The 22,425-nt window shown below is 45.3% G+C and overlaps 1 protein-coding gene across 5 annotated transcripts in view; it reads left to right on the forward strand.

Moving 5' to 3' along the window:
- Positions 1-22,425, forward strand: part of LOC138293040 (flavin-containing monooxygenase 1-like) — a 378,358-nt gene that overhangs the window by 279,951 nt on the left and 75,982 nt on the right. For all 5 annotated transcript variants that reach the window (XM_069232027.1, XM_069232025.1, XM_069232028.1 and 2 more), the window contains one exon: positions 7,553-7,749. In XM_069232027.1, the coding sequence (XP_069088128.1) occupies positions 7,553-7,749 (197 nt within the window). The remainder of the gene's footprint in view (positions 1-7,552; positions 7,750-22,425) is intronic.

A 22,425-nucleotide genomic window follows, 5' to 3' on the forward strand; every position in this document is an offset into this window, starting at 1 on the left:
CACGAAATTTCTGTCATTTTTTATAACTCCCTTTACTATTTAGCCCTTTATCTGATGACCTGTCTCCCATGTGTGTGATTTTCCACCCCTTTCTGTGCCTTGCTTATCTACCTGTCTTCTGCCTCTATCCTGACTTCACCTCTCTGTTCTCACCCCTATCTCTTTGGGTGACATTTTAACTAGCTCTACATCTCTGTGTACCGACCTATGATTTCTATCACCAGTTTGTAACTCACATCTGCCTACCTAATTTCTTTTTCTATACCCTTCTCCCAATTCCGTTCATCTCTACCTGCCTCAGTACAATGTCTGTCTATCAAACTGTGCTTAACTCCACATCTCTATAACAATCCTGTCTCTCCACCTCAACTCTCTCTGCCTCACTCTTCTCTGTCTCACTCTATCTGTGCCTCACTGCTATGTTTCCATCTCACCTCCTTTTATCTTTCCACCATCTTCCTCACCTATCTTCCAACCTCATCTCGCTTTACCTCATCTCTCTAAACTTAACATTTCATCACTGCATTATTTTTCGATCTAACCTCTCTCTCTCATTACGTAGGGCCTGATTTAGAACTTGGTGGATGGAATACTCCATCTCAAATGGGACGGATATCCCGTCTGCCGTATTACGATGCCGTTAAGACATAATGGTATAATATTACGGCGGACAGGATATCCATCACGGGTTGTGATTAAGTGGTCCACTCCGCCAAGTTCTAAATCATGCCTCTAATCTCTTAATATAATGCACCAGCAATTCACTGGTTTGCCTTGCTTCTCCGCCATTCTTCTCTGTCTTTCTGCTACTGTTACCTCTACCTCACGTCTCTCATTTGTCCTTCTCCTTTTTTAACTACGTTTCTCTCTACCTCTACCTTTTCCCTCTTTTGTTAACTCATCTCTCTCTTTACTGTTGCTGGAACACTTGTGGAGGTCTTCTTCCCTCTTTGGGTTGAGAAACCACATGTGCTCTTGTGAGACACCACAACTCGTCCCATCTCCACTAGAAGTTAATCGGATCTTTGGACTCAGTGAGGAGTGTGGTAATCAGATTCATTCAACACAGATCAATAACATGAAAATCATAAACAATCTTAAACACCCTGACCAATTTGACCAATGAAACAAGACTCTGAATTGAATTAGTTTCAAAGCTTTATTACAACCACAAAGCCAAAGTAACATAAATGATGTGCAAAACTATGTTATAAACATGCATAAAAACCTTAGGATGACCAAACATCTAGAGAGATTCAGTCTACTGAGAATCAGCACAGTTAAACAATCCAAGAGGATAACACAGATTAAAAGAACAAATAGATGCACATTAAACTCAGCTTTCAAAGCAGATTATGGTGACATCAGTAAATCATCAAACTCAATTGATAACAATCAGTTTCAGGGCAGGGCCATCCTTATCCCTAATATGAATTTTGAACTTGCATGTCTGGGGATGGGCTACCACATGCGGGCAAAACAAAATAAAAGACAAAAAATAATTTGGGAAAATCATCTAACTAGGATAACTCCCTATAAGAAATCACTGATGTAATTTTCTAAACGGAAAAGGAAACAAGAAACCACATTGAAGTTATATACCTCTCCTCATGGGACAGGAAACAGGCAAGTTTTTTCAATCAGAACGTTCACAGTTTTGCAGCATCAGTAGACAGCAGTATCAGGACAGTGCAGAACATGAGCTGCACATAGGGCAGGTCAGCAGTTCTGAATTTATTGGGATATTAGTACAGACCAGCATAAGCAAATGGGGCAGTTAGGAAGGATGACTGTAATACTTTAGAAGACATCTGAACGTAATAGGGATTAAGGAGAATAGAGCAGCACCACATCAAGGGTCATCAGCAGGCCAGGACTGACTAAAAGTTTCAAAAGTCTCTCTCTAACTAGAAATGATTGGTCCTCCAGGTGGGCTCATCTTGTACACAATAACTAATATCCAATTAGGATTTGAGACACCTATCAGGTTTGCAACTATTCTGGGTTGTCTCAGGGAAGGTGTGAAGTCATCCCGATGGATTCATACAGTTCTGCCAAAATATTACATTTATTTAACAATTGAAACTTTGGGATTCTTTCCCACAGTCCACAGGATGATTCCAACAGAGCTCATGCACAATTAATAATGCTTCCTGTCTTGTTTGACAGCTAGAACAAATACTTTTACCTTTGTTAAAAACTACAGTATGTTCTCCATCTTGAATACAATGTGACATTCAATAACACATCAGCAACCCGGGAAATAATTCAGGTCAGAGGGCACAGAAGGAATCAGAAGGAATCAGTAATTTTGTTCTACTACTGCAAATATGAGTCTTCAGGCCTAGTCTAGCTAAAAAGCCTAAATACAATTTAATGCAATCATTACATATAAAACCTATTGTGCACCTTACAATTTGAATCAAATTTGCAAAGCAAATTATTTAAGTGCAGTCATTATTTATGATATTAGAAACAATTTAAATGTGCATTTATTTTTCTGCACACATGTAACTCATGTTAATAAACTCATCTAAATTAATATGTCTGTTAATTTGCGTTCATTTAATATTCATAACATACTTCATTTCTACTGTTTCTCTTAAAATAATACTTTTGATATTAATTGATGTCAGTAGTTTGCTAGAATATAAATGCTCAACGTTCTTTCATGGCAAACATGATATCAAGAACAAATGGAAGTCACAATGTCCGCATGATTCAAACGTGCAAAGATTTATATTTCATGTCAATTTCTCTGTTAGGCTTTTAAATTCAACTTGTAAATAGCCATATGCTAACTTCTATGCCACTAATGTATTAGTAAAATGTGATCCTTATCACTGTCTTCTTTTCTTGAAATTACACTTACCACCTCATCGTCGTCCTCTCTTTATAAAAAATGTCTACTTCAACTCTGTCTCTGACTCTCTCTCCCTTATCTCTCTTTCTTTAATTCTCCTCTCTGTCACCCTGATTCAAACCTTTTCTGGTCATACCTTGTCTCTCATTCTACCCTTTACCTGTCGCCCTAAATTTCTGACTACCTCACTGTTCTCTTTATTTGACCAGTTTTTCTAAAAGTAACACCTGGTTTTACCATTCTTGACCTTACCACTTTGTTGAAACCTTTCCTCACTACCCCATTTATCTTGTCTACCTTAATGGCTCTCTAATACACATTCCATTCTACCTTGATTCTTTTTCAAACTCTCCCCTCATCCTACTCTACTCCTGTCCTTCTGAATTTACCTCTTTCTTTGTAAAGCACTTTTTACATAGCTCTAAAACATGTACTCTATCTCTCTACCTCCCTATCTTCAACCCCCCTCTTCCTCTTTCTATCTTTTTTTATGGTTACTTTATCCTTCTCTTTTTACTTTAGCCTCTCCCTACCTCACTTATACCATCTACTTCATCTCTATATTTACTTCCCTTCTATCTAAACATCACCTCTCTTATGCTACAGTTCTGTTTACCTCTCTGTCCACCTCATGTCCCCTGCCCCCTCACATTTCTCTTGCTTGGTACAAGTACAGGGCCCTGTCTAGCTGGAACAGTGCATGCACAGAAAGGTGAGATAATGGAAAAGGCATGAGAAGAGAATTAAGAACATTTTTCAGATGTCACCAATGAACTGGGAAACTCGTCTGAGCAGTGCTTTGATTTTGCCTATTGGAGCATAAATGGCAGTTGCAAAGGGAATTTATTTGTGAATATGTATATTTGTCAATTAAAGCTACAATGCCAAGTGCAATGTCCATATGCCTTTTTTATATTATTCTTTACTCCACTAAACAGTCATCAAGCCATCCTTTCTGTGTCTTTCCTATGAAGGAAGGCAGGATAGACTGGTCTACAAAAGCAGCTCTGACTCAAATCAACCCCCATTTCCTTGTTGGCTCTTTCTTTCCTTTCTCTTTCCAGTCTTTCTCCTTTACTGTTTTTGTCTCTTTTTCAATTTGTCCTCACCTTGTCTGCTGCATAAAATCTGGGAAGCTAAATACCAAGGTAGCAACCATCGAACATCAAAAAACGAACGCCAACGTCTCTAACCTCCTGAATGAAATACCCATGGAACAAATTGACAATCCAGCACTAAAGAGACTGACAGGATAGTTGGGTGCTGAATTTCATGTACAATGTTGTTATTAGACACAATAAATGTAGATCCTAGTACAGAAGGAAATAGATTCATCAGTAACTGTTCATGCTTTCTTTTGGTGGACAATGGGCAGGTTGTGCTTGTGGCTGTTTTTGTAATATAGACTTCAGTATTGTTTGGCAGCAGGAGGGCTATGAACAGGCTGAAAGTAGGTTAGTGTTACGTGAAGTGGCACAGTAGTATCAAGGAGTTTTCACGTACATTGACTGACTGTTTAAATAAAATAACCATGGCAACATTTTATCTCTAGGGAAGCACTAGTTGATACTTTTAAGGGCATCCACTACAGTTCAAAATTACATAAATCCAGTTGCTTTTTCTATTGAACCATGGCCCTAACTATAACTACCTAGTGGCGACCGCCACTAGGTAGTCATACCCTACTGAACCTGAACCACAATTTTTGTCAGGGTGAAGTCACAAGCTGTCCCTAAATTAACCTGTGCTCAACGCGTGGGTAGCTTGGTGCAGAGCAGTCTGGCTTAGCTCAGAGGCAATGTGTAAAATATTTGTGCAACGCTTCAAACAGTAACACAGTGAAAATACACCACAAAAAGGGATCTCATACCAGATTAGAAAAAAAGAGTAGTTTTTAGTAAATCTTTAGTACATCAAACAAGACCAAAACTACAAAAATCCAATAGTTAAACTGGTGATATGCAATTTTAAAGTTAATTATAAGTTATAGAGTAACTCCGATGTTATCCTGTGAGAGAAATATTGTTCTTGCAATAGTGAAACATGAATTTAAGAAATGTTCACTATCAGAACATGTAAAACTTAAAACTACATGTCCTACATTGTAAATACATTGCAGCCTCACCTGTGGGTTGTGTGGGCCTACCCTAGGGCTGACATATATGTATTAAAAGGAAGGTTAGGGCCCGGCAAAATATTTATTTTGCCAGGTCAAAATGTCAGGGTAAAACTGCACACAGGCTGCAATGGCATGCTTGAGACGTGTTTTGAAGGGCTACTTAAGTAGAAGGCACTATCAGGGCTGAAAGGTCTAACAATCTATCTATCTATCTATCTATCTATCTATCTATCTATCTATCTATCTATCTATCTATCTATCTATCTATCTATAGCTATAATAAAAAAACAGTGGCCATTGCCACTGCATAGCCTAAAACATATATTTTTAATTTGCTTTGCAAATTTGTGGACGAACAGCAATTCCATGTCAACATTTAAAACACATTGAAGAAAAATAATTGCTTGCTTCTGCACTGCTTATTAAAAAATCCCTGGAGGGGCCAGGGCCCGATGGGACAGAGCAATTATTATTTTTATTGATGAGGGTGCATGTGGCCCCCCCTCCCTAGCTGTTTTCGGGCCCAGGAAGGATCCCATCACCCGGGGACTGCAGTTATTTTTAAGGGGAGGAGGTGTGTTTGTCCTCCCTCTAGGCTACTTTTGGCCATGGGGACCTCATCCCCTGGCAACAACTGTATTTTCTGAAGGTGAAGGCCTTACAGCCCCGAAAGGCCCCAGGGCTCCTATCCCCCAGGGCCTCTAAACGTCACTGAAAGAGAGAGGTGCCACACAGTTACTATAGCTTGCTTCCTCACCATGCACTGCTAATTTCCCCACATATTACATACGTCATAACTTATTCTATGACATCAGCAATCATATCACTGCAAAATTTGCAATAAAATTATTGATGAGAAAACTGTGTATGCCAGGGTGTGAGTTATCATTTCTTGAGATAAATGTAACTGCTGAATTTTTGCAGTTTTGTGTATGTAAAATAGTGTCTCCTCATTACCACGATAGATAGATAGATAGATAGATAGATAGATAGATAGATAGATAGATAGATAGATAGATAGATAGATAGATAGATAGATAGATAGATGTTTACCTTAACTATACTTACCTTAGGTGGCATGCGTGGTAAAGATATGCATGGTAAAGACATTCATGGTAAAGGCATCCGTGGTAAAGTCGTGCAACCAGTGGCAACTACAAAGTAGAGAAAAGAGATTGCTGACTGGTCGCATGCAATATGTGCGGGTTTCAGAAAGAGAACAAAGTATGGTGATCCCAAATGTGCCTCTGATTAATCATTTGTGTGAATAGTTTGCAGCAGTTACTGGCATTTATGCATCCCTGCCGAGTTGGATAATTTGTCTGGAAGGCTAGCAGATAAAAATATTTCACCTAGACCTTCCTTAGGCAAGCAGAAAGAAGTCAGAAGCAGAAAGAAATACACCTTTAGCATTACATATCCCTTTTCTGCCTTTCTTATACGTGCAACTGATTAAATTTTTATTTATTTGGAAATTTCCACTTTATTCAATTAAATACCTTAACCATTGTTCTCTTCTTTTTTCTGATGAAAAGTGGTGTGTTTGAGATAACCCTCTTAAGCAGGAAACACGCATTCATAAAACAAAATCTATAGATTGTTACAGCATTTTCTTTTTCTGAAAAATGTAGGGTCCCAAATGAACTGTTGCTGCATTTAGATTATGGCATACTCACAACTTCTGTGCATGTCATGGTACTGGGACGAAACTCTTTGCTTGAAGTGTGTTGGGTTTTGTGTTGAAAGGTGTTCAATGGAGAAAGTTTTGAAAATCATAGTGAAGGCTTTCCCCCATTTTATAGGCTTGATATGGAGCAACACTTGCTCTATTCTAGGCAAACATACAATATTCTGGACATACTCAAAGAACTTGGTTTAGCCTCCTTCAGCCATTGGCTTCTTTTGACTTAGGAACATTCACCAATTAGTTTGAGACATTGTCAGTCACATCTTTGATACGCTTACTAGAGTATTTTAGTCTTGCCTTCTTTAGTTTGACTGTTTGTGTGAATACTCCATACTTCTTTGGAATGCTGAGGGAATATTTTAAATCTGAAAACTGCAATTTTCCATCATAAATTAAATCTTTATTTCTTCCATCCATTGTATACTCAAAGCAATCCACTTTTACGAAAGCCACAACCTTTTGATTTTACTAAAGTTATTTACTTATCTGTAGGAGCTTTCAGCTAGACCTCTTCATCAATTGGGCAGGTGTTCTATCATTCACATTTTATTCTGCCAAATATAGCATACAACATAGAGCAATGGGCCAGCTCAATTCAGTCTTTGGCTAACTTCACTGTGAGTGACTACATTGTAATCTTTCATAACGTTTTTCCCTTCAGTGCCAAGGACTATTATAGAAAAGTGATTCTTCAGACCAAAAACATTTGTTTGCTTTTAGCCAATATATGTTATGTACATCTCCCCTAAAACAAAGTTTTAGCAAAGTCATGACAAAGTAAGCAGTAACAAAGCAAGAAAGATGTTAAGCCAAAGCCAGACAAATTGAATTGTACTGAAAGGATACCAAGTGGTAGATGCTGAGTGGCTGATTTGTCTTCCAGGTGTTCATTAGCAGCAACAGAGGAGCCTGGGTGATGAGCCGTCTCGCTGAAGGTGGTTATCCTTGGGACACGTGGATCACAACACGCTTTAAGACATGGATCAGGCTGTCATTTCCTTGGTTTGTGGTGAAGTGGTGGATAGAAAGGTATCTGAATAAACGCTATGAATCATCAAACTACGGCCTACAGAGGGACAGGTATGTTTTGTAATTGAAACTTTTTTTTTATATCTGGAACAGGGGAAAAGTATAGTCAGAAACGTACCTAAAAGGTTTTAGTAGATGTAGGATGATCTATAAATCAGTAATTCAAACAGAAACAAAAAAGATAAAACTGCAGAACTCATTAGGAGAAAGATGAACCAAAAAGGCTACCTCGGAGTATTTTTCTTGCACATATACATATAGTTCTAGCAGGCATCACCTTTAAAGAAGAGGTGTCCTGCTCAGTCCCACAATGGTCTTTTCCATATGAGATTATGCAAATACTGTTTTTTTTTTTTTAAATATTTTTTTATTGTTAACAGTTACTGCCTTACATATACATAACAGTGTATGACATAGTCGAGTTCTCATTTTATTCATTGTTATCATTATTATTAGCTGAAATGATTTTTACCAATTTTATAGTATTACATCACGTTATACATTCTGTCCGTAATCCTCATTCATGCTACTTCAGATTTTGTGCACTAATTGCGCTCATTTCCTTTTCCCCCAGGTGTGAGTGTCATGAGGTGTTTTATAGGGGGTAGGCCAAAGCCCTGTTCCACTCTGCGACTGATAGATCTCTACCCAACATCCTTCCCCATCTCTCTCTCAGCAGGCTCAGCGGGTCTAATCCATCCTCAACTTGGACCCTATACAACTTAGTAATTAAGTGAGCTTCCCCGCCCTCTGTCAGCAGGGCATGTAACAATCTATGATTAGTGGGCTCTGCATTAATTGTGTCCCAGTGCTTTTTCAAGGTATGCTCCAGCTTACGGAATAGTAAGAACTGTCGCCTGGGGACCCCGCTGTCTATGAGCTCATCAAAGGACTTCAGAACCCCTTCATGGAACAGTTCCCCGATTGTCTCAACTCCTGCCCTTTCCACGGTCCCAGTTCTGAGCTCCCCGGGCCGTTCCCACTTGGTTCAAGCACAAGAACTGACAATGGTAATGTTGGGGAGTACGGCGAGCCAACCTCGACCCTCTTTGCACATCTCTTCCAACACAACATCGCTACTCTTGTCATCAAGCTATCCGTGTGACGGATGATCTTCCTGTTTATCAAACATGCGATAATCTGATTTATGCCAATTATCTCATGAGTGGTACACCTGTCTAGCAGTCCCCTACCTGCGAACCATCCTGCTGTCCATTGCAAATGGGCCGCTAGATAGTATGATTCGAAATCTGGGGCACCCAGACCACCTAGGTGGGTTGATCTGCAGAGAATTGAGAGCGAGGTGCGTTTGCGGCCGTTGTCCCATTTCAGTTCCCTAAGTAGGTTATTCAGCTCGCGGAACCATGCCGGGGGGATCTGCAGGGGTAGATTAGCAAAGAAATAAAGGAGATGGGGAGCATGATCATTTTAGGCAGCGCTATTCTGGCCATACTCGTTAGTTTCAGGGATCGCCAGAATCCGACGGCAGCTCGCAAGGAGCAGAGCGCTCTTCCTAAGTTACCTTCCCGAACGTCAGCCAAGTCAAGGCTGCTTCATTGCCCAGGGTATACACCACTAGTGCTCTTGTCGTTGCTTAAAAGTCACCGCCATGCCCTCCGTTTTTTTTCTGTGGCCCGGTGTTCCAATACTTGGGCCCCCCCAGTTCCTAGCAGGGCCTCGGTTCGTTATCCACTTCTTGGAGAGCTATCTGCTCCCCCACCCGATGTGATGGGAGTTCCTTCCACCTCTCCCCACATGGGGGGTGCGTTGGCCCACGGTGGCTGCCTCTCGTGGTTCCCAGCCTCGCTCCCGATGTGCACCAGGTCCCGCCCGGGCCCCCCCGGCACTCTCCGCGGCACACTTAGCCCTGCAGCCGCACCAATCCCCGGAAGTCCACCAGCCCCCACCAAGCTCCAGTGCCGGCAGAGGCCCAAGTCCCAGCTCAGTCTCTGGATCGACCCCTGCTCCTCCGTCAGCCGGGCCCCCGCAGGCCCCGGATCCGCTCCGGACTACCTCACCTCTCCAGCACTTGGCTCCAGTCAGGGGTCAGGCTGCGAGTCTGGGGGGTCGCCCCGGCACTCCAGTGGCCAGGTTCTGCTCCCCGAGCCTGCCCTCGTTCCGCCGCCGTTCAGGTTGCCGCTGGCCCCAGCTCACTCCGGGCCGCCCCTCCACTTCAGACACCGGCTCCAGCCACAGAGGCAGGCTGCGAAACCAGGAACACGCCGATCCGGTCCGGGCTCACGTATCAGGGCTCAGAGAGGACCGAGCACTCTCTCAGTGGGCCCCCCCAGGTCCCCACCACAAAGACGGCATCGGTAGGCCTTGAGGTTGGAGGGATGTAGGCGGATAATTTTAGGCCGCTCTGGAGCGAGGGTCATCTTCGGCTTCGTGGCCACGCCCCTCATTATGCAAATACTGTTCACACAGATTTTAGGGAGTGTGCCAGAATGCTCTCTAGAAGGGGGGAAAGGTTTCTCAAGACCAAGATGTGATAAAAAAATACCACCTCCCAAGTCATACCTAACAACTACAAAGTATCCCATACCCTCACTCTTGGATGCATGTCCACATTGTCTTATTAAATGTTTTGATGGCCCTATTAGGTTAGTTCTGTGACCCTCATAAACCTGTAGGGGACCTGCTTCATCATTGAGCCTTATCCTGGTCCCTATAAACCAAGATAGGCTCAACCATATTTCAGAAAGCACTTCTGATTTTATCTCCTTTGGGGGTCTGATTATTGTAAGATAAAAATAGCTTGGGTGCACCCCCGGTTTGGTGAATTTAGGGTACCCCCGGTTTGGTGAATGCAGGTGTTTTCAGAGATATAGGTGGTCATTATGACCCTGGCAGTCTTCTTATTGCCAGGGTTAATGTGGCGGTATCACCGCCTACAGGCTGGCAGTAATGACCACCAAATTATGACCATGGCGGTTATCCCTCCCATAGACAGCCAATGTACCACACCAACCACCAGCGCTGTACGAACACTGAACACAACAGTAGCCACCTACAAGCAGGCGGAAGACAAGGATCCGCCTACCCTATTATGACATAGCACACTGCCAGTATTTCTGGGGCGGTAGCAATGACATCAAAAGCCTGGCCAGAAACACATCATATAAAAGGAGACACTCACTTCCAGAGACACATAGAAGACGATGGCTGCCATAGAAACCTGAATTGCAAGTCTTCCTGATGCTGTACCATGCCATGGCCGTCCTGGAGCACCAACGCTGACAAAGACGACGACAGTGAGTACAGCCACCCAGCACACAAGGGAGTGAGAGAAGGAGGGGAGAGTGACACACACACGCACAATACACACCATACACACACATCACACACCCAGAACCTGCTGAGCGAAACAAGAGTAACAGAACCGCGTAACAAAAAAAGCAAGGAAACATACACTGTTCCAACCACTGTATTCCTGTTGGATGAATATTCAAAGTACAAAAATATGCACAACTGAATATATATACATACATGCAGGCCCAAAGGCAAGTCCAAAGTCACAAATGCCCACAGGACAAAGTCCAAGCCCCAACTTGACTCCTAACAACATCGGGACTCCACTGTTCAGGGGCATCATGGTGGAAATGGGCAGGCACCTCAGGAGGGAGAGGGGGGGAGGCATATAATTGGGAGGGGGCTCCTTGCCCACTGGTTCTGGAGGGGGTTCCTTGCCCACTGGTCACTGAGGGGGCTCCTTGCCCATGGGTCGCTGATGAGGCTCCTTGCCCACTGGTCACTGAGTGGGCTCTTTGCCACTGGTCACTGAGGGGGCTCCTTGCCCACTGGTTCTGGAGGGGGCTCCTTGCCCAGTGGTTCTGCAGGGGCCCCTTGCCCACTAGTTGTGGAGGGGCTCCTTGGGCACAGTTTTGTGAAGGGTCTCCTTGTCCTTGGTTTTGGGTAGGGCCTCCTTGGGCTCAGGTTTGGGTGGGGCCTCCTTGGCCTTGGATTTGGGTGGGGCCTCCTTAGGCTCAGTTTTGGGTGGGACCTCCTTGGCCTTGGATTTGGGTGGGGCCTCCTTGGGCTCAGTTTTGGGTGGGACCTCCTTGGCCTTGGATTTGGGTGGGCCCTCCTTGGCCTTAGATTTGGGTGGGGCTTCCTTGGCTTTGGATCTGGGTGGGGCCTTCTTGGCCTTGGGTTTTGAAGGTGGCTCCATAGCCTTGGTAGTCTGTTTGGGAGGGGCCGGCACTTTAGCACTCTGTTTTTAGGGGAGAGTGTCCATGGTGCAGGAGGGCAGCGTCGCACTTATGTGCCCCTTAGTGGCACCTGGAGACTTTGGGGGCAGAGCAGTGTCAGACTGGGTGCTTGAGGTACTGGCCTGGGGGGTGGGACCTTCCTCTTACGGGCAGGAGGGGAGAGAAGAAGGGAAGAGGTCAAGTCAGGCAAGGAAAAGCTTTTTAGGGCCAAGGGGGTGGGATGTGGGAAGAGGGATAGGAGTAGAGGTAGAGGGAGTAGTTGTAGGAGGAGGAGGTGTGCTGGACTTGGGTGTAGGTGAATGGACAATGTGCGTGTGTGAGGTGGGTGGCTGTTGGGGTTCTGAGTGCTAGCATTTGTGTGTCTGTTTATGGGGGTCAAATGCAAAAACAACAAGTGATGGACGGAATGCTGAACATTGTCAAACATTCACCCCCAGTCACAGATCTGGGTTTAATCCATCGTTTTTTTGCTGCCCATGCCATTCCAGTTTGGACCCAGCCATATGCAAATCAGTCTTGACCCTGTTCGCCATGGGAACAGTCCAGCCCGAACTGCTAGGCCAGGTCTTCCCTGGACTGGAAACAAGCATCCTGGGACCGGTTTCGGGGTTTCACCCCTCATCAGCCAGGCTAGCTTGAATCCAGTGGCATGGGAAGCACGGGGGTCAAACAGGGTGGGGGAGGACAAACAAGATGTGCGGATGGATGTGGTGGTGTCTGCAAGTGAGGTGGGTGTGCTTCCTAAGGTGGGTCTGCTGTTGTGGTGACTGTGGGCACGGCTGTGCAAGTGGCAGTTTCAGGGACTGTTGATGCAGTGCATGTAAGTGTGAGTGAGGATGTGATTGTGAGGTAGAAGGAGGAGGGGGAGACAGTGGAGTCCATGGATGATGTTTTGTGTGCATCTGGGTGTTGGCTGTGTGAGTGCTTGTGGACTGAAGTGTGCTGCCTGTGTTTGTCTGTGAGAGTCTTGTGTGTTGTTTAGGGTGCATGCTTGTCAGAATGTGTGCATGGGATGGGTTGGGGGTGAGGAGACTGGGACTGGGAAGTGGTAGTTGGAGGAGGGACGGATGAAACAGGGACAGTGGCTGCCGTCAGTGAAGAGGCCAGAGCCTGAAACTATTTCTGTAGGGCTACCAATCCACCATGAATGCCCTCCAGGAAGGCATTGCTGCATCTGGGATGCCAGCTCCTGGATGACATTCACTATGGTTGACTGCCCTACAGAGATGGATCTCAGGAGGTCAATAGCCTCCTCACTGAGAGCAGCGGGGCTGACTGGGGCAGGGCCTGAGGTGCCTGGGGCGAAGGAAATGCCCACCCTCCACGGTGAGTGGGCATGAGCAACTCAGTGGGGTGCTGATATGGGGGATAGCGGTAGAAGCTGTAACTGGGGTGGTCCCAGAGGGGCCCACCACCACCAGGGAGCTCCAATCAGAGGAGGAATCAGAGTCAGTGGTATCATCTCATCGTTGGTGGACTCTGCCTCCTGAGTCCGTGGGCTGCAGCTCCCTCACTCACTGCTGCCATTGCTCCTTTGCCAGATGATGCTAATCCACAAATGGACAGGATAACAAAAGGAGCATGGGGGTGGGGAGAAAGAAAGGGAGCACAGGGTCAATCACAGCACCAACAGCACAAATGGCATACTCATCACTGTCACACACTGAGACTGAGAATGTGCAGAATGGACCATAATGGCAAACCATTGGCTAAGTACCAAAGCAGGTTGGAGCCAAACACTGCCAGCTACACACCAGCTGGGACCAGCTAAGCCCTGTTTGACAGCTACCAGCTACCTAGCTACCAAAAACCTGTATTTCACCCTATTAACCTAAGCTGGACCATGCAGCAATGTCTAAACTGGCAAATAGGGGCATCCACTGACTAATACACTGCACCCAAATCCCATGCCAAGCAACAGAGATGGTTGTCAAACACTCTGTACTTACTTACCCCCTTGTGGCTGCTGTGATGCCCTCAAGCACCCATCCATCTCTGCAAAGGCCCCCCTCAGTATGAGGGCCATCAGGGGTGTCAGGTTCCAACAGGCACCCCCACCTCATTGGGAGGCCATCCCCAGCTGGGCCTCTGTGGTCTTCCAGGCCCAGCATCTCAGGTCCTCCCACCGTTTACTGCAGTGGGGGCTCCTCCTACTATAGACCCTCAGGATCCGCACATCCTTGGCAATGGCACACCACAACCCCTTCTTCTGATGGGTGCTGACCTGCAGAGGAAACACAAATAGTTGGACAACATTAACCAGACAATCCAGCCTGTCACACATATGGCCTACAAAATGCATTATCCCCTCATCAGGCACACACATGACCCATATCTCTGCATTAGCGCTGTCACCAGCTATATCCTCCCATATGACACACTGCCAGCACACACACACATCTCCATGCAGCCATGTCGCATGCAACATACGCATGGTGTTCTCACCTGCTGGTCTGGAGGCCCATACAACTGCCCATACAGGGGTAGGACCCCATCCACGAGCTTCTCCAACTCCTCTGACGTGAAGGCTGGGGTCCTTTCCCCTGTTGCATGAGCCATGTCACGCTCCAGACACAGGTCACAGCAGCACACGTATTTGAGATATCGTCCTGGAAAGTCAGGAATCAAGTGTTAAAAATAAAATGGAGGTCACGCCTGCGGCGGTGAACACTGTCACCGCTGGCGTTGATCATCATTGGTTCCAATACTCCACAGAGGGCTATGTCAGCCAATGAGGACTTGCACGGCGGTACAGATCATCTCCCGCCATGATGCGAACACCATTGGAGTTAGGTCACTTCCACCTGTCCCTGCATACAGGACAGGCGGGTGCCCTTTTCTAATGCTGGTACACATATACAGATTGATAAGTGCGTCATTGTAGTCAAATGTTCTCACCTATACAAATCCAGTGTCCAACATACAAGCATGCTCTGTGTGCTGCTGTAGTGTGTTCATGGCTCCTATTGTCAGTCGCTCCTTACTTTTGGGTCCCTTAGGTACCAAGCACTGCGGAGGAATATGAGAACGAGGCAAGCACCCGTGTACAGACCCTGTGTAGACTTAGTTACATTGGAGGACAGGCACATCATATTCACCTATCGTCTGGACAGGGCCACAATCACAGAGCTGTGTGCACAATTGGAGCATGATCTGCTACTTGCTGTCCGTTGTACCAAAGTAATACCCCCTCTTGTGCAGGTACACTCAGTGCTCCATTTCCTGGCAACTGGCTCTTTCCAGGTGGCAGTCGGCTTGGCTGCAGGAATGTCACAGCCAAAGTTCCCTATTGTGCTTGCAAGGGTTTTGGCAGTCTTGCTCAAACACATGTGCAGCTACATCGCATTCCCCAAGGTAGATGATTTACCCGCTGTGAAGGCTGGTTTCTATGCAATGGGACATATACCACATGTAATTGGGGCCACAGATCCATATTGCCTTAGTCCCCCCCAGGGCCAACATACAAGTGTACAGAAATCAGAAGAGTTTTCACTCACTCAGGGCCATATTTATACTTTTTGAAGCAAAACTGTGCGGCGCAGTTTTGCGTCACAAATAATACCGCTGGTTAGCGCCATTTTGGTACGCCGTGCGGGCGTCAAATTTATACTTTGACGCACGGCGGCGCAAACCACAGGTGTGAGTCATTTTTTTTACGTACACCGCAGTGTCAAGTCGCAAAGCAAAACAACATTCACGCGGCGGAAATGACTGTGGGTCGATTTATGAACCAGCAAACCAGATATGCGGTGTTTTTTGACGCAATAGCGTAAAAAAAAAACAGCAAACACTGCCATTTCAGCAGAGGAGAGCCAAAATGGATCCCAGATGCCTATACAGACCCCAGGAACATGACAACAGACCAGGAACCAGCCAGGAGGACCCACTCAAGAACCAGGACACTTTTAAGAAGAAAAGAAAGTGTTGCTTCAGCGCAGGGGAACAGGAAATTCTGGTAAAAGAGGTGACGGAACACGAGCACCAACTGTTTGTCACCTCAAAATTGCCAATTAGTAGGAGAGAGGCTATATGGCAACAAATTGTCGACAAGATCAACAGTGTGGCAGTAGTATGCAGAACAGTCATCGAGTGCAAGAAACGCTGGCATGACTGCAAGCGCAGGACCAAGGAAAAGATGGCCAGGAACAGGAAGGCAGCACTGCAGACTGGAGGTGGGAGTCCAGCACACCAGGAGGCCCTGGACCACATGGAGGAGATGGTTGCAGCTGTCATCCCTGAGGAGATTGTCACAGGGATTTAAGGACAGGACAGCGCAGACTACCAGGATACAACGCACTTGCAGGGTAAGTCGCATGAAGAATTAAAATGCACTAATGTCAACTACAACGGGGTGGATACTGACCACAAAATGCATGGCAGTCATCATATACATGGAGTGGCATGGTTAAAGGGGGATGGCATGGGGGGGCATGGCCTGCACAGACAGAAGCTGGGGCACACCATTACAATACACCAACAACAGTCCCATGGGGGCATACTGCCATGCCAACGATGGAGCAAAGGGAAAGCCACGCCAGGAGGGAAGGGCACAACGTCAAACTGACATCCTGGCACACGTCAGCCACCATACCCCCTACATTAACTAGGGCCCTATTAACAACCTCTAGCCATACCGACAACTGGAATGTAACTGCGACAACAGTTGCCACTACCACCTCTGCTCTGTGTGCAGCTCAAGTAGCCAATGGCAGTAACCTCCCCATGGATCATACACACCAAAATTAGAGGGTTGAGGATGACAGCTCCAGTAATCCCCTGAAAAAAGACAAAGGCCCCAGTACTGTCAAATGTCAATGCCCATAGTTGTTGAAAAATATCAGCCAATGTCAACAACAATAGGAGCTACACAGCACTAAGGACATAACCATGCTACACATGTCAGGGTCCATCCTGTGCCTGGGTCACAATGTAACATCCCAAATGTAATACTGCTCAGACAACAGCATTGAGGGGGAGAACACATGTAACTAGTCACTGAAATACACCTGCACAGTCAGAGGAGGAAATAGGACACTGATCCGATTATCAGGGCAATCCAATGTACCACACATTCCCAACATCAGCTGTACACATTACCAATGCCAACATCCATATCGTGCCATAACATTGCTATGCATAGGATATGCTACATGTCAACTACATTTAAGTGGATGTGAAAGATCAGAGACTGGGGCAGGTCCAGATTGTTAAGTGTGCTGCCAATGCCATCAGAACACCCACAGCCAGTGAAAGGTCTCACCATGAGAATGGATGTAGACGGAGGGTTGAGTAGGACAAGAAGGTGGCAAATCACTATTTGGCCTAAAACTGTCCTAGAGGAGATGATGCAGAGAAGTCCAATAACTTAATACTATACATGTGACGTGCAGGTGGGCCATAGGCCTGGGAGAATGCCCATCTGAAAGACTGGAGCAATGAACACGAAACAAGATCACAATGTGAATTCATCACAAGGCAGGCATGTCACATCACTAATGCCACAACACAGACACACTAATTGTACCCCGTTTCATTACAGAGGAAGATGGATCTCCTGTGGATATGCCTGTCCCAGAATACCCTGATGACATGGATGACGAGCTGACAAACATTCCCCAGGAGACCATCCAAGAGGACCTTGGAACCCTCCATGACCCCACCTTCAGTCACAAGAAGGACCCCTCAGGGCCGACCTAGTTGCCTACCATAGTGATGTGGCTGCTATTCCTAAGAGTCAGCAAATCCTCCTTGCAGCAGTACTGCCCTTAAGACCTTCACAGGTAGCAGCAACCGGGATGTCTGACTCCACGTCTTCTAACACTGAGGTGTGTGTTGCACCTTCATAACCAGCACCAACAAGGACAGAGGAGGCAACACACACATCAGAAGAAGAAGACATGGAACAGATCACATTCACACGGAAAAGTACCCAAAAGCACTAGTCCCTGCCACATGGCCAACTACTACCAAGGTCCTGCGCTTTGTAACATGACAGTCTTACAACAACTCTACTTAATGACTGTTCTGCTTACCACTGTATATCTTGTCAGCCTGCCCAGTGATTGTCTCTTACTCATTGGCAAATCCTGTCCCTCTGCACTGTCTGAAACATCACCCCAGCATGTCGAAAGCATTTCCTTAACCCCTTGTGTAGGATCACAATGTAAGATGTCACTAAAATGTGCTCACAATCATGGACAATGTACATATAGCACTACAGCACTTTTCAATAAATAGCACTTACACAACAAATCTGTCTCTGGGTAATGTGACATATCAACTGTGCAGTAGATAACTGAAATGTGCCTATTGTCAATTTACGTAGCTTGTCAATACAACTGTCCTGATATTATGTAGTCAGATAAATCTGCACAGTGGCCATGATTGCATCCTACTCTGCCCTTCCTGAGGGAAATATCTGATGAAGTGAGAAACCATACACCATCATGCTATGTTGGACAAAATAAGGCTTTCTCAAGGGATATCTAAGTCATCAAATAGTGGCAGCAAAATATTGTCACCATGCAATACTAACATACATAACAGTGAACACAAATCTAAGCAAACACAACAAAAACTGCATGAATGAAGCTGTCTGAATTTACATCCAAATAGATAATCATGCTGAACTGTGTCACAAATGATCAATGTGAGTCATGAAGACAAGAATACAAGAGTGCTTACAAGAACTCATCTTATAAGGGTGTCCTTGAACATCACACTGCAGTCAGACCTAAAACTGTTCCCCCAATACCAAGTCTGGAAGCACTGTTTGTGACATAGAAAACATACTTATCAACAGAAACACGTTGGGATCCATATTAACTGTGAATGGTGGAAACGTTGCAAGGTAGCTCTGGGGTAGCTGCCAATCTTACAGCTCAGTTGGGATTTGTTTGTAGCATAGGACACAAATGTAATAGGACAACATTCATGTACACTAATTACAAGGCCATGATCAAGTAGTATTTAACACATACTGTAAAGGGTTAACTATTTATTTATTTAATGGTAATCACAGAAGAGAAAACTCACAGAAAAGTCTTACCTACCCTAATCTACCCTGACTACTCATTACCCACAACTGTCCCTAACTAACCTAAGCTAAAGTTACTTATCACATGTAATGAAATGTTCTAAACATCAACCCCCCTTATGAGACGGGACACATGGAGGACAACACATACTAACCTAAGCACATACTATACTATCCTAACCAAATATATATATATATATATATATATATATATATATATATTTGTTTTATTAAACACACAAGAACCCCAACATAGCCGTCCACCCACCCACCCACACACTTAATAAGTAAAAATAGAAAGAATCAGGACTCTCCAACCCCACCCACTAACACTAACACTAACTAAACTAACAGACTATACTAACCTAACACTAAGCCCCCTAAGCCCACTAAGTATGAGAACAAGGAAAGAGGAGGGAGGGGAGGGAATCATGTCCATTGTCACAACAGTCTAGAGGTTGGCCCTCCAGAGGATCCTCTTTATGGACTTCACACACCTGTTAATGTGGCGAACATCCCGGCTCAGATTGCTTATCTTCCGCAGGACACGTCCATCTTCCGTTCCATTTCGTGGAATGCTACAGGGTCAACTGATGGAGCTGGGGCAGTCTGGGTACCGGGGGAGGATGTCTGTGTGCGTGTGGAGCCAAGGCCAGTGGGCTGTCCTGCACCTCTTGTAATGCTGGGGCCTGGAAGTATGGCAGAAGTAGGGGAAACAGTCCCAGCTGTGGGTGGGGCCACCCGGGGTGAAGTGGTGGTTGTGCTGGTGGTGGCTGTGGTGGGCAAAGTAGGGCCACCCTGTGGGAAGGCCCTCCATGCCCCGGAGGCCCGTTCATGGCAGTATCGACGGGCTATCCTCCTTAAGCCCGACTCTACCAGAAGGATGTACTGGTATTTCATGGCCCGCCGCTGGAACTCACGGACCTGGTCGGGAGTCATGTTTGCAGCTGTGAAGACAAATGCAAATAATTTACATTAGGAACTGTATTGTGTGAAATGGCACAAGAAGTTAATCAGACAATACATCTACTGTACTTGTAACAGCTCATATCACCATACAGATCATTGAATGTCCCTGAGTAAGTACATGGCAGGCCAGCCTACAAAGGGCACATCACACATAGCACATCCCAAACCTACAAGATGGGTAACAACTGGCATTGACTTGACAACTGAGTTCTGCCAGTTATCAGCTAACAATCATGCTGCATATCCTCCGTCAATACCTGGGCTACAAATGTCAGTGTACGGAATTCAAAACTAAAGCCACATGGTCTGCAAGTTGTAACAGGACTTGCCAGTATAGTACCCATGTGCCATACTTGAGTGTGTATACTAGGTTCCAACCAAACAGTCACTTATTCACATGTATGTGTAACATACTGGTAGCATCAGTCCTAGGTACGCTATTCACAAACCCATGCCTGTGTTTGAAGGTGGGGGGGTGGAGAAACAACTAACAATTCCAAACAACATGGACACCCAGGAGTGTATAGAAAACTCCACAAGTGTTTGGCTCCACACACACACCACAGGTAAGGTCTATCAACAATTAGGAGTCTGCAAACCCTTGACCAAACATAGCGCCACACATGACATGAAATGCAGAGCTTGGTACACAACATATACTTCCAGTAAGGCATGACTTACACCAGACACAGAGCTGCAAGAACACCCATGATCATGATTAGCATGCACACCTAGGCCATTGCACTGAAGTTCCACATACATGTAGCACAACATGTGGAAGTACATGCTGCTAGGAAGTTCTACCTACAGTTTAATAAGTACCTTGGTAAATAGGGAAGCAGAAGTCTGTTGGAAAGCAATTTGTTGTACCAATCTGGGAGAACGTGGGTCTGACAGGCTGACTAAATCTGAGCTGACTTCCAGTGTGACTCTTGTGGATACAGGTGTCAGCCACATGACTCACCCCAGTACTCATTGTGGGGCCTACAGTAATGACCTACAATCCCTAGATAATACAATAGGATACGTATTGGCCAACTCAAAACATTTGAGAAACTGAAATCCCACTCATGGAACAAGAGAAATGAGTGGCCAATGCATCACACCTTGCTATGCGTTCAACACAAATGAGTCCATCACACATAACCAGCAAACACAACACATAACAGACATATCAACACTTACTGGAGTGGTCGGGGTCCTCAAATGTCGCCACCTCTCCCACAGTGTAGGGTGCCGGTCCACCTGTAAGGCATGGAAGGAAGAAATGTGCTCAAAATCTGTGCACTGACCATCAGTTTCAAAGACATATACAATGTGTAGGCTGAATAAGGAAATGACAGACATTCTGACATGATGATACTGCATCTGATATATCACGGAGAACATGTACATAGCATGGGTCTCCTGTGACAGTTACACACATAGATGCACACATGCAGTGGCCCTAACTATCATGTGGTGGCAAACATGCCCCGTCATTAGTGATCAGAAAAAATAATGGAGTGTAAACGTCTCATCCATGTGCATCCAGGAGAGACATCCAAAGCCTGGTTACTTGAGGACTGAGTTACCAGTCAAAAAGCCTATGTGGCCATGACACATTTCATACACATAGGTACAATGTACAGAGGGGCAGGGACTTTTGTAAGCCCTCCTGTTGTTACAGGTTCTTCATTTGATGTGGCCCTGCAATGGTGATTTGCACCAACCATGGAGATGTGAAGCCATGTGCATACCTTTGGACTGCCATCCCTAATTGGAATCTAGCACAACTCTCTCCAAATATCAGTCTAAGATGTTAACTGAGGGCACCTTACACCTTTTATCGATATTTTCAAATCCAGATCTGACATGGATCCAAAAAGATGAAGGACAACAATAATCCCTAACATTCATAGAACGTCCGTGAACGTTTTCCTTCCACATTCACCAGACTCACATGAGACATATGTCTGGGCCACTTTGCTATCATCAAGTGACGTGAAGCCAGAACTCATTTTCTGCATCATGTAGTGTTTCCAAAGTCAGTCTAGCTATTGCGTCAACAAAGTTAGCCAATATTTTAGCACATCTTTACTTCCTATTTTGTTTGGTTGTCTGACACAAAGGCAGCACCAATTTACTTAACGGAAGAGTATCATGTAAGTTTGCAGAGCACGTGCTACCTGACAGCTAGCAATTCTGATCCTTCCCATAGTGTATCAAGTACCCTGTATGTTTCCACAGCATTACACACAGTCAGCAAGTTAGCTGGCAGATATTGTACAAATCATCTGATGTCACTACAGGGCATTTAATCGTGCACATTTACATGATTAGTACTCACCAACAGTGCCACCAATCACGATTCCCAGGTGGTCCAAGAGATTCTGCTCCCTGGTGACGAGGTCAGCCCACCAGTGCTTCAGCTGGTGGTCACTCCTCTGGCTGGCATACACATGCTGCAGGTGATGCAGCACCTTTCCCCACCAGTTTCTGCGCGCCTCAGTGTGATACCCCTGTATCACC

This window comes from Pleurodeles waltl, chromosome 4_2 (genome assembly GCF_031143425.1).
Source record: "Pleurodeles waltl isolate 20211129_DDA chromosome 4_2, aPleWal1.hap1.20221129, whole genome shotgun sequence".
Taxonomy (NCBI): domain Eukaryota; kingdom Metazoa; phylum Chordata; class Amphibia; order Caudata; family Salamandridae; genus Pleurodeles; species Pleurodeles waltl.